The 13,085-nt window shown below is 48.3% G+C and overlaps 1 protein-coding gene across 6 annotated transcripts in view; it reads left to right on the top strand.

The window, feature by feature from the left end:
- Positions 1 to 10,183, top strand: part of LOC144099520 (sphingomyelin phosphodiesterase-like) — a 108,540-nt gene extending 98,357 nt beyond the window's left edge. For all 6 annotated transcript variants that reach the window (XM_077632887.1, XM_077632883.1, XM_077632884.1 and 3 more), the window contains 2 exons: positions 8,709 to 8,899; positions 9,636 to 10,183. In XM_077632887.1, the coding sequence (XP_077489013.1) occupies positions 8,709 to 8,899; positions 9,636 to 9,750 (306 nt within the window). In that variant the 3' untranslated portion in view covers positions 9,751 to 10,183. The remainder of the gene's footprint in view (positions 1 to 8,708; positions 8,900 to 9,635) is intronic.
- The last annotated feature ends 2,902 nt before the right edge of the window (positions 10,184 to 13,085 follow it).

The raw sequence follows: 13,085 nt of genomic DNA, 5'->3' as shown, positions 1-13,085 counted from the left end.
TTTCCCAGGGGGACAGTTACGCGCCTTTCCTTTGTTTTCGAAGGTCCCGCTCTTCATCGGTTTCGACGTAGCTGCAACCGCCACGCGCGCGCTGAAGGTCGCTGAATCTCAAATGTATACGCGGTCGGCGAAACTCGCGGGACATGGCGTAGTAAAGCTTTCGCGTTAAAGCCTGATTGCCATTGATGCCAAGGAGCGGAGCGCACTAGAATGCTTGACGGCTATCGCCAAACTCGACAATATCAGCGACAAGACAGCGCCACTGCGGATGGCGTACATCGCTATTTTCAACACCGATTTGCCCATGTTAATCAATCCGGCGACCAACAGCGTTTCAATAATCAATGTCCAGCGCCTGGGAATGTTTAAATCTATCAAGCTGACCTTCAAGGGTGACTGTGTGCCATCATGCATGAAGGTTTGGCATTTTCGATACCCAGCTCAACCTTTCGTCCTTAAGCACCTACAGTGCAGGAAGTGCATGAGGATCGGTCATATGAGCGGCGCCTGCAACAACTCCATCGTGTGCCAGAGGTGCTCCGAGACACAAAGCGGCGACATCTGCTGCGCGACTACCTTGAAGTGCGCCATCTGCTTTGGCCATCACGACTCTTCCTTGGAAGACTGCTCCCGTCTTAAGACCGAACGGTCGGTACTGAAGATCCCGTACCGGGGATCAAACCCCGCACATCCCCGTGCGAGGCGGATGCACATGCTCATTCCTCTTCACTACCTTAATGGGCCACCATTACATACAGTAACGTTCAAGAAATACTTAGCTGCGTCCACATAGACAATTATACACTGAACCTGCCCAATAATTACGTTATGAATAGCGCCAGATGTACTTTATCATATATAAGAAGAAAATGGGCACTCTCCGCTTCGTTTTTAAAACTCCTCCTGCACAAAACATTACAACGGTCGAAATTAGAGCACTCAACTCGATTTGTGACCATAATCACGTCAGTTTAATCGATAAACTTGAAATGGCTCAGACTAATGCAGGGCGCTTCACTCTTTCTAGCTACAGTGGAACTGCTAGCATTACACTGGTGAAATGTTATCTCAATCAGCCTAACATATAGTGGCTCGCTGATGAGCCTACCGCCTTTGTCTGTTTTATAAAACTATCATCAGTCTATACTAGCTCAAGAATTTATCTCGTTAGAAACTTACGCCTCGCCTCGTCTTAGTCGCCATCAAAAATAATTGTTCTAGCAAAATAATTGTTACTCTCAAAAATAATTTTTACTCTAAAAAATAATTGTTCCTCTTAAAACTTCACGTTCTGGAACCACTTTCATGCATTGACAGCAAGCATTGGTAACGTTAGCTACTTTCATTGCGTTCTAAATAATGAAACTGAGCTGGCTAGTATTGTGTAACTGATTGATCTGATTCAAAGGGAGCCAAAAGTCTCCAAAACCAAGAAAGGCCTAGGGGAATTATGTGTTGTTTTTCTACGTTTGATGTTTATAAATTAAAAAGAACTAGTTGATCAGTTACGGTGTGGGTGACAGACAATTGATTAGAAAGTAGAAGACCGAACAGCCATATGCCGCCTGTGTGATTGATCACCTGTTATGTTAGTGCATTATAATAACCCACTACCCTGGATAATGCTTCGGCCCTTAGACTGTCTGTAATTAAATAAATAAAAGCAAGACCGTTTATGCGCTGGGATTCTTTTGCGGGTGGTCGCCGCAGGTGGTCGGAATTATAATTCCTACTCGATTACGATACCCGCCGCGGTGGCTCAGTGGTTAGGGCGCTCGACTACTGATCCGGAGTTCCCGGGTTCGAACCCGACCGCGGCGGCTGTGTTTTTATGGAGGAAAAACGCTAAGGCGCTGGTGTGCTGTGCGACGTCAGTGCACGTTAAAGATCCCCAGGTGGTCGAAATTATTCCGGAGCCTTCCACTACGGCACCTCTTTATTCCTTTCTTCTTTCACTCCCTCCTTTATCCCTTCCCTTACGGCGCGGTTCAGGTGTCCAAAGATATATGAGACAGATACTGTGCCATTTCCTTTCCCCTTAAAAACCAATTATTATTATTACTCGATGACGACCGTCATATAGTATCTCTGGGTTGGACATGTATAAAAACTACGATAATTACTGGGGTGACACCAGATGGCAGTGTCGTCTGGTCTTTATGAGGTTTAAGTAGCCCTAAATGTGATATGAAGTGTGAAATATATAATAGCAGGACAGAGTCAGTCACAATTTGCTTTATCCACCATCGAGAACGAGCCTTCCGGCAGTATGTAATAAATCTCGTAAGGAGAAGCTGCCAGTGTAAACTCAAACGAAGAGTAGACAGGAGGCGCATGTGGGGGAATCGGTCTAATAGAAAAGTAGTACTGCCGCAAATTGTCGCTAAATGTTATTTTTAGTGAAGCTTCATGCTCTGGTGAACAGTCTTCAGACTAAATTGGCCGCTTTTCGAGTAATTTGAAGGACTATCTATTTGCTACGTAGAGCTGCATTCTCTGATCTGAACTCTGATTTTACCCTTCTTATTTTCTAAACGCCTAAATCAATGAAACTCCGCACACGTACGCACATACGAAAATCGACTGTGGAGTTCAGAATAATACAGTCGCCTGCTGAAGCTCCCGCTGAAATTTTAGGGTGTGTTATTGGGACTATCGGACTTCGCAGCAGTGCTGGATTAAGGGTGGCTAAGGGGACTGCAGCCCAAGGCATCACCTTGGACAGTAGGAGAAGGGGGCCCATTTATTCTAACCTCCTTACTATATGGAACCATGGGCAACGGAACTTCGAGAGACATGTATGAAGCGAGAAAACCAGAACGAGCAGACGGGGCCGCCCGCCTAATGTAACAGCATGCGTTTAGCCCACGGAGCAAGACTATTTAGGAGGTGAAACTCCCGTCAGCGCGAGCGAGCGCAGGCGACCAGATAAGGTCGCAATTATAAGCGCCGACGTTGCCGTATGCAGTGGCGGCGCCATGCGGCGCGTCGTAGAAGCCGCAGTGAAAAAAAAAAAAATGCAGCGCCCGGGCAGGCGGCTCCGGCCTGGTTGTTGCTCCGGCGCGCGCTCAAAGCAGACGACAAGCAGACGAGGGTGTTTGATTCAGCGGGCACGTCGTGACGTTGTATTTCTGCGCCCTTAAGTAAAACAGCAACAGTTCTTGTCGGTGTCCGAGGGCTGTAATACTAACAGCGCTGCTACGCGCAGTGCGGCCTCCTTCAGAATTTGCTAGAATAAGATGGCACGCAGGTGTTTTGTTCGAAATTGCAAAAGCTGTTACAAGTGTTGCAGGGAGAAGGTGAGCAAGGTGAGAAGTTGTAGCGGCTTGTTGCCTTCGCGGCTGATGTGTAGTCATAAGCGCTGCGCCGTACGACGCCCGCGTTCTCCTCCAGCAGATGAAACTTGGCGTGGTCTCATACTCGACGAACGTGATGTCGTGTTTGCCTTTGGCGAATGCCAGCAGCGCTTATACCCATCCAATCAAAGTCATTGCGTGGATGTCAAGCAAAAGCCCTGCGTACAACCAGTGTCTACTGATAATCTTATAGCGGTCATGGAAAAGAACACGTTTTATTTTTTACTGTGCTCAAATGGTTGAAGCGTAGCACCAGTTGCTCTTCTGGCTACCAGCGGTAAAGAAACGCGCGAGAGTGCCCTCAATAGAAGTCAGGCGCGCGCGGCCAAACGGGAGCAACACGCTCGACCGGTTGCCTTGGCAACCGAAACGGCGGTAATTTCCAGGCCGCCAGGCGCCGCCAGCATGATAGTGGCTCCGCGGGCTTGTGACCTTTTCTGGTCGCCGCAGACAGCGAAGTTTCCACTCCTAAATAGTCTTCCTCCGTGGTTTAGCCTGATCATTTGGAGAGAGCTTCTCGAGCTGCAAAAACAGGAATCCCCCGCCACCCCGGCGGGGCCCTCTTTCTTACGAAGTGAGGTGCGTTTGCTTGGAAGAGTTTTTGTGGTTTCCTGTGAGTCCGTCTGTCTAGTGCTGTCTAGAAAGGAAGGGAAGGGGGAAACACCTAAAACATATAATATGGGATGAGGACCTAAATCTCCCTTGCCCCTCGATACCACCACGCCACCCTCAACCTTTCAAATAGTTCCGCCGTCGTCCTTCTTATGGAAAGGATGTGCAGCAGTACCCAACAGTCTCTCATTCAGCTTTTCTTTACCGTGATGGTAATTTGGGCGGGGGAGGATGAGTCCGATAGCAGATGATGATGAGTCTGATGGCAGAGTCCAGGCAGGAAAGGAAAGAAGACGTCACACGTGCTTTTGTCCGCGTGCCGTGGGGCATGGAACGTTCACTGTTTGGGCTAGGGTTGTGGAAGAGTGAAGGGGGAAATTAGAGAGCTGGACACAAAGGCCTGTCTACAGGGCCCATTCCTGTCTAGTGGCTGCGCGCCCTCGCCCGCGCTCGACGGGAAAAGTAGGTCAGACTGGCCGCCGAACTTTCCAGAGAGAAGTAGAAAAAGATGACTCAGAGGCGACGGAGGGCGTTTAACTTCGCCGGCGCTAGGAGTCGCCCACTCACCTTCATTCTCGCGCTCGGCGTCGAAAGGGCGAAAGAAAAATCGAGAACCTCCCAGAACAGACGATTGCTCCTAGCCAATAGGCAGATGGGACCGAAACGGGAGAAGGACTGAGTTTGTACGGAGAAGGAGGGAATTTGTACAAGGAACTCTATGCGTATGTGAACGCTTGCTTTGGTGCTAGTAACAGACGGACGCGACGCGCGCCTATGAAAGGAAGTTGATCGCGGACTGCGATTCAGCCCCGAGCCGCCGGTTAAGCTTGCATAAGCCCGCCCGCTGAGGAGCTCCCGGGGGACGCACCACTCTCGGCCAGCCACGGACCATCCAGGCAGCGTGCGCCAGTCATCGGGGCGGCCACCGTTGGACACCTGCGGTCGCGTCGGACTGACCAAGTGCCCGGTGCGGTGAACAATTAGCATCCATTCATGCAAAAATGCTCGGTCGGAAGCATCAAAGTGGTGCGTCTAAATGAAAGGTGAAGTTAGAAAGAGAAGAGCGTGAAAAGAAGCTACGAAATATGCCAAAGTACCTACTGAATGCCGCTACTGCGGGGCAGTATGATCGCTCTACCCAGAGTCCGTGTTAAACTCCCAATAGTACCGACTGTGCTTCTGTGGGCCACTTGCCAACTTGTTGTGTGCTTGTTGTGTGGGGGACTTGTGTGCTTGTTATCAGGACACCACGGTGTCCTGATAACATGCAAGGTTTGACTCATCTTGGTTGTCCGGATCTGTGAAAACGATGCCAACCTCGGTCGTCCATATTTCTGAGCAACCGACGCTAACCGAGCCCTGTTCTGTTACTGAGTCAGCAACGTCTATGCTACTCGACCGGACCCCTGCCACAGAGCTCCAGGTGTCTGGTCCACCACGCCCGATTTCTACTACTGCTGATCAACAGGTGCCGAACCTCTCCGATGAGCCTCCTGCTACTGACGAGCGCCAGGAAACACTCCAAGAACCGACTGACTTGTTTCCTGTTAGTTTGGCTTCAAATTATAATGTTCCCAGCCACAAAGTGTGCCTCGAGAGGAAGAATGAGACGGCTTCTCGTTGCGGCAACAGAGAAGTACAGACACCTCTGCAGGAAGAGGTACGTTGCGAGATTCTCCGAAGTGACCCTGCTAAGTGGAAGGACGTTATTACTGACAGCTTTCGGAGTGTATGCCTTGAAAAAGGGCCATTGTATTTTCAAAATCGCGAAGGAAATTTTTCGTCTTCCGAAAGGCAATACAATACTCAGAAACGCTATATGTTGCCTAATCTTTTCGTGCGAAAGGCTGTAAATGGAGAGGCGTACGAGCTACACTGGTTAATGTACTCGGAGTCCAAAGGTTCCATTTACAGTTTCATGTGCAAAAACTATTTTCGATTCCAAGCAACCCCAGTGCTTTCACCGCGCACGGCTTTTCTGGTTAGAAAAGAGCAGAAGGAAAGGTTTGCGCACATGGAAATAGCGTCGAGCACCGGAACTGCGTGGCAGCATGGCCCGCCCGCTCTAACTCGAGCAGCACAATTGACAAGGAGCTAATTAAGCATCTTGTCGCTGAGACCGCTTACTGGACAGAGGTGTTGAAGGGCGTAGTCGTTGTAGTTAAGCTTTTAGCTGAGCGCAAACTAGCGTTTAGGGGCAGTGAGGAGATTTTTGGTTCACCGAGAAATCGCAGTTATATGGTAGTGTTTGAGGCCATTGCCAAGTTTGATTCCTTTCTAGAGGAGCACATCAAACGCTACGAGATCAAAGGAAAAGGTCACCCATCGTATCTGTCAAAAACCATTTGTGATGAATTTATCGAGCATATAGCAAAGGCTGTCAAGGAACGTCTCGATGACGAAGTGAAACGCGCAAAATACTTCTCTTCAATTGTTGATTCGATTCCAGACCTTACTCACGTTGATCAGCTGTCAGTTGTTTTACGATACTATTTAAATGGAAAAGTGTACGAACGCTTTCTTGGATTGGTTCCAATCGAATCGCATACCGGCTTGTATCTTTTCGATACCATGATGTCCCTCTTGACGACCAATGACATCTCAGTTGATGACTGTAAGGGCCAAGCTTATGGTAATGCGAGTAATATGACAGGAAAATGCAAAGGACTGCAAGCTCAAATCAAATACCTGAACTAATTGGCAGTCTACGTCCCGTACGCTGGTAATTCACTGAACTTTGTTGGCGCGTGTAGCGTTGACAGTTGCCTTGAACCAGTCAAATTTTTTACTGTAATTCAGAGACTGTATGTGTTCTTTGCTGCTTCACCTCAGCGATGGAGGTATCTTTTGCACAGCATGGGCGGAACTGGCCAGCAGCTTGTTTTGAAAAGTCTCTCTGAGACCAGGTGGTCAATACACGCTGAATTATGTAAGGTCATTCTAAAAAATTTCAATGCAGTCTTGTGTTGTCTTGCAGCTATATCAAAGAACGAGGAAGAAAACGGTGACACTAGGAACGAAGCGCATTCTCTCTTCAAGAAAATGACAAAACTAGAGACTGCATTCATGGCGATTTTCTGGAGTGAAATCTTGGAGCGCTTTGACAAAACGAACGTAGCACTTCAGAAACCGGGCCTAGACAGTTAAACTGCTGTTGACCTGCTGAGCTCTCTAGAAGGCTTTGTTAATTCTTTGCGACCTCTCTTTGATACTTTCGAAGAGAGAGCACGCACGCTAAGTACCGATCAATGTTATCAGGATGAGGGCAAACGCATCGTTTTGAGTGAGCCCCTGGGCGGAAAAAGCGATAGTGCGCTACAAGGTAGAAAAAAGTTTATCGTAGAGACCTACAATGTTGTACTGGACAGTCCAGGCTCTTCTTTGCGAGTGCAAAAGGCTGCCTACACTGAACTCCGCGAAAACTTCGGATTCCTAAAATTGCTGACAGAAGTTGGGAGCGAGGCCTCTCTGGCACAGCAGGCTGAGAAGTTGGTGAAAACCTACAAAAATGATTTGGAGCCACATTTTCCACTGAAATCGTTCAGTTTGCGAACTTTCTGCACAACTCTGTTTTCCAGGATACGAGTTTCGTGGGAATAATGAAGTTGCTGCACGAAAGAAAGCATATTGATGTGTTTCCGAACCTTTCTATTCCTTTGCGTATGTACTTAAGCATACCCTTGGCAGACTGTGACACCGAACGATCGTTTTCCAAGTTATCGCTGATAAAAAATCGCCTTCATTCGAGCTCCCTTGACGACACGGTGAACTGGCTTGCTATCATGTCCATTGAAAGCGACCTCCTCCGCGATCTATCCTTCGAACAGACTATATCTGATTTCGCCAAAGCGAAGACGCGAAAGATGCCATTTTAAAAAAGGACTGTTCGCGCTATACATAAATAGTTCCAATAAGTTCGTTGTGTCCCCTCCCAGCCTCCACGTTGCCAATGAAACGTTTAGCAGTGTAATTCAAGATATGCAAATCTTCATTGTTTGTCCCTTGTTTTTTCTTCTTGTGATTTTTAGCGAAAGAACTGTTATCTTGTTGCTTTTGATAGTTAAGAACCTGTGTTGTCTTTTCTGCGTTCTTGTTCGTCTTGAGTGCATTAAACTTTTCCTTAAATCCTAGCTTTTGCTGAAAACAGAATGCAGATTAATTACAAAGTGAACATATGTGTCGGTGTTTACAACAGCACGCGTTTCAAGCAAATTTTGCTGTTTTACTTATGATAATAACAATAATAGTAATCCCGTTGAACGGACTTCATTCTGTTTAACTTGGTGGAGTTAAAACAAAACATGGCATATTTTCCAGTAGCGTAGCAGGCGACAGGGGCGGGGGGGGGGGGGGGGGTCAGTATAGGGAAAGGGGGCCTGCATGCGCATTACCCCAGGGCCCCCATTTTTCTTAATCCGGCCCTGTTTCGCCGTGACTGAGAGTACAGCCGACCCCCCCCCCACCCCCCCCCCCCCCCCATGCTATCTCAGGAAACAGGCGCTTTGATTTGCTTTAATAAATGAAAGTAAATACGCAAATACTGTCAGCATTCATCACACTTTCAGGATGATAAAAGAATAGCATTGACATTTCTAAAGTCTGTATCACACATAGTACTCCGGGAACTGTACAAGTAGTAAGCAAACTTGAAGTTCAGTAAGGAACGCTGCATGCAGATGAGCTTGGCACGATTCATAGTCAGACTGGCAGCAGAGAATGGCAACTGTGTTCTGTGCTCAGGCCGTCCTGGACCACGAAACCTACCTGATGAACGTGACGGAGGCGAACTTGAGCCCTACGCGAGAGCCTCTGTGGCAGCTGGAGTACACGGCCAAGAGCGCCTGGGGCATGACCTCCCTGCAGCCCAAAGAGTGGGATGCCCTGGTGCAGAAGATGGAGAGCGATGTTCGGCTCTTCAACAAGTTCTACAGGTGAGCCCTCGAGGAGAAGCAGTAGCAGAAACAGTAGCGTACGCTTTACATCGATAACCTTATAAGGAATCTTCTCCGGCGTAAACTGCGCTGCCGGCGGTGAAGGCGGCGGTGTTGCAAGTGGTACCAGATAACTCTATCTCGCAGGCCACATAGAGCCCCACTCAACCAACATGTCGGCATTTTGAGTGGGCGCTTTTGAGAATATAGTACAGTTCACCACATCGTTGATTATATCACTCGTACACTGCCTTCCTAACACAGGCCAGACTAAAACAGGTAGACTACTTCACCCTTTAGCGCATAACACCCCCTCCCCTTCTGCTGAAATCGTGTATGTAGCGCAACACTTCCGTGGTGTTTAGGATGCACCGGGGGCGCCGTGGCACTGGACCTGGTTTGAAATTTTGTTCCTCCGGAGCAGCTGCATTTCTCCGTTGGTTTCTTGGTTGCTGCAACCAAAACGTTCTTTTGCTTCCAGTCTGTGATATCCCTTAAGTTGGTAAAGAAACCTAGCTGCACGAAAATGTTTGGTTCAGGCTGCTGCTGACTTCATTAATCCAAGACGAATGAATTGTGTAAGTTTCGGAAAAACGGTCATCGATTTGTTCTTCGTGCTGTCGCCCATAAACAATATCCCGATCCAAGATGAACATCACGGTTCTACACGCAGCCTAAGAGTGATTAAGAAGACTGTATGCCATAACCTCAGCTCTTCATGTTCTTTCCTGCCCAGGTTCCACCGAAAAGAGGATCCTCTTGCGAAGCCCTGCGACTCTTCCTGTCGTCGAACCTTGCTTTGCAAGCTGCGCACGTCGAAGTCGGCTGACCTCAGGAGATGCCTGCAATAGTGAATTAACCATTATGAATACAGAGCGCACCCTTGGTTCCACAATTGGGAGAGCAACGTGACACTGGACTCGTTTGATTTAACATCGTGTGAAATCATGGGCCAGACAGATGTTTTCTGCACTGAGCAGTACCTGACAAAGTGTGGTAGTGCTCATTTTACTGGGGCCTGGGTTTGTGGTTTTGTTCCTTACGTGCCATCGCAAGCCTTGCTTCCGAGAACTGAAACGAAAATGAAGAAAGAAATATTCCGTGGTGTTTCTCCTGTTCCTCTGTCCCAGTTACCTATTTCACACCCTTTCCTTTACTCTCCCTTGGGGTTCCTGGCTGTCACCGGTGCAGCCTGGAAACCAACTCGCCTTGGTGAACCAAGCGCAGGATACGCAGAGCGCTTGACCTGCCCTCTTAAATAAAATGACCGTCTCTCTTTCTGTCTATTTCTTCTTTTTATTTCGGTTTGCGGTAAAAAGTTCTATGACGCATAGACTCCACTACCTTTGCCAACCACATGATCCTTTGAAGAGGCCCGGCAGCGTTGTTCCGTTTTTCACAGATTCCTTCAAATTTGCTTTCGGGTAATCATAAGCAACAGCCCACGCGGTGAAAGCATTAGAACCTCGGAATACCTTAGCTGAGTTCCTTCTGTGGGATATCATAATGTTGAGGTTGAGGTGTTGAATGGTACAGGTGGGGTTAGCCTTGCTTTATCTGCCGGCAATTGCTCCACCGCAGCGTCCCTTCAATATTAACAATGCCGCATCTACCCATCTATCCCGCTAAGCGCACAGTCTCTTATAATAGCACACATTCTCTCCTGCAGTCACCATCTATGCACACAATCAATCCACACAGTTCACATCACAGTCCACTCCAGAAGTCACCATCTATGCACATATTCGGTCACAGTAGAACATAGGCCATTGTAGTGCCACACTCCATACACACATTCACTCACAGTATAAAGTGGTCCACTCCGGAAGACACCATCTACGCACGCATTCAATCAAAGTAGGCCATAGTCCGTTCCTGCTATCACCATTTAAAAACAAGGTCCGTGTTCTGCAGAAATGTTAAAAGAAGGCGTGCAGCCTCTCTTCTGCATGTCTGGTTTCCACTCGGGTAGACAATGTCCTGCACTGTGCTGTGACGGGTTCCTGTCTTCTTGAAGGAAGCGAACATCACATGCCTTTCCGCGTTGTACTCTGGGCAGTACATACTATAATGTTCGATATCCCCGCACACAGCACATAAAGAGCAGAGCGGAGACGATGCTATGCCGGTCTTATGCATCCATGCAGGAGTGCGAGCAGAGGCCGTGCGAATTCGATGTAGAAGGGTCGCCTGAGATCTTCTCAGTCCCATGGTCACACATGGCTTGTGGGACGCACTCCACAGGGTACTGAAGTGATCGAGCACCGTTTTCCTGCAGAGACTTTTCCCATCTTGAGGTACTTGTTTTGATCGAATCCTTGAGAGCCTTATGGGCGAGACTGTCTGCCACCTCATTACCGTTGACTCCTATGTGAGGGGGCACCCACTGGAAATGTAGACTAAAGCATCTGCTGTGCAGATTCTGCACCAAGTGCAGAGAGCTTAGAGACAAGGCGTCCGTAGGAAATCCGCACTCTAACCTCTGAAGGGCAGATTTTGAATCATTTAGGATGACAACAGGTTGAGCCGGACAAGACCCTAACTTCCGTAAAGCCGCCTCAATAGCAACACTTTCAGCCGTTGTGGAGGATACTACAGCAGTACAGCGTACGGACCACTTACAGTCGAAAGAAGGAATGTAAAAAGCCGCTGCGCTAGCTTGTTTGGGCTTGTCCACAGAACCATCCGTGAAAATTTGAAGATGGCAGGCATACTCTGTTTCCAAGTATTCCAGTACAAGCGAACGCGTTGCTGCCAAAGGAGAGCTGCGCTTTGCGCTCACATGGGGAATTGTGACCTCACAGTCGAGGGTCGGAAAAGACCAGGGGGTTTCAACCGTTTCCTTTGCCTTCGGAAATTAATGCCTAAAGAACTAAGAGTATTGAGTGCCAAGTAAGCCTTCGACTCATATCTCTTGCAGAGCCGCTTGAGAAGGGATCGCCCAGCTACCGTCTCTCCTAAGCGGTCAAGATGCATTAATAGTCTCTGAGAAGCGATAAGGCTAAGAGGTTTCGATAGGGACTCATGAAGTACTGCCTTATTCGCAGCCGCCTGGGGAACTCCACTGGCTCTTCTTGGGCCCTTTCTGTGGACAACTTCGAGACGCTCAAGTTGTGATGCCGAGGGGGAAATTAAAAGTAATTGATACATTATCCGGCTGACCACCAGCGCTTCATGAAGTTTTACCATTGAAGAAGGATGGTTTCCCCATTGCTCACGTGCAATTCTACGGATCACATTGAGACGAGAAGATACAGATGAAGCAATCGCGTCTACAGCTTTTCGCCACTGTAGACGGGAGTCAATAATGACGCCCAGGAAACGCGCGTGGTTGAATTGACGGATGTAAGAGTGACCGAGGTCTATCTTCAAACGCGCTTGATGTCTTCCTACACCTGGAAACAGAATAAAGCTGGATTTGTCACTGACAGAGACAACCCCACACCTTGAAGGTAAGCTTGTGCCGAAAGTATAGCCTGTCGAGCTATCAGGGCTAATCGCTTGTGTTGGTAGCCAGTAATCCAAATACAGATGTCGTCAGCATAAAGTGACATACGCACTTGCCTGCAACTTTTTTTCAACGAATCGGGTAGGCCAGCCATTACGGCGTTAAAGAGCGTGGGGGAAAGAACACTTCCTTGAGGCACACCTCGTGATAGAACTCTTTCGGTGCTTAACGTACTCCCTAACCGTACACGAACCGCGCGATCACTTATAAACTTGTAAATGAATCTTAACATATGTTCCTGTATGCCCATGCCTTGCAAACTGTTTAGAATTGAGCTCTGAAGCACGCTGTCGTAAGCTTTCGCAACATCAAGAAAAATGGCTAAGGTGGAAAGGCCGAAAGCTCTCTGGTGTTCAATGTGACTGGTCAAGTCTAAGACGCTATCTTGGGCACTAAGACCTCGGTGGAATCCTGTCATACATGATGGCAGTGCCTTGCTGTCCTCAAGCCACCATGATAAGCGCTCATTTACCAGCTTCTCCATCAACTTAGCTACACAGGAGGTCAATGACACAGGGCGATACGAGGCTAGGTCTGTCATGTCTTTGCCAGGCTCAGGCTTCAGTACTGGAACTACATGTGCCACCTTCCATGACGGAGGAACATCGCCAGTCTCCCAAACTCGATTGATGAAGTTGAGGAGCTCCTTTCTGAGTTGCGAGGGCAGATTATTCAGCA

Source organism: Amblyomma americanum, chromosome 7 (assembly GCF_052857255.1).
Source record: "Amblyomma americanum isolate KBUSLIRL-KWMA chromosome 7, ASM5285725v1, whole genome shotgun sequence".
Classification (NCBI taxonomy): Eukaryota; Metazoa; Arthropoda; class Arachnida; order Ixodida; family Ixodidae; genus Amblyomma; species Amblyomma americanum.
Note: the sequence above shows the minus strand (reverse complement) of the source record. Positions and strands in the feature narration are given on the sequence as shown.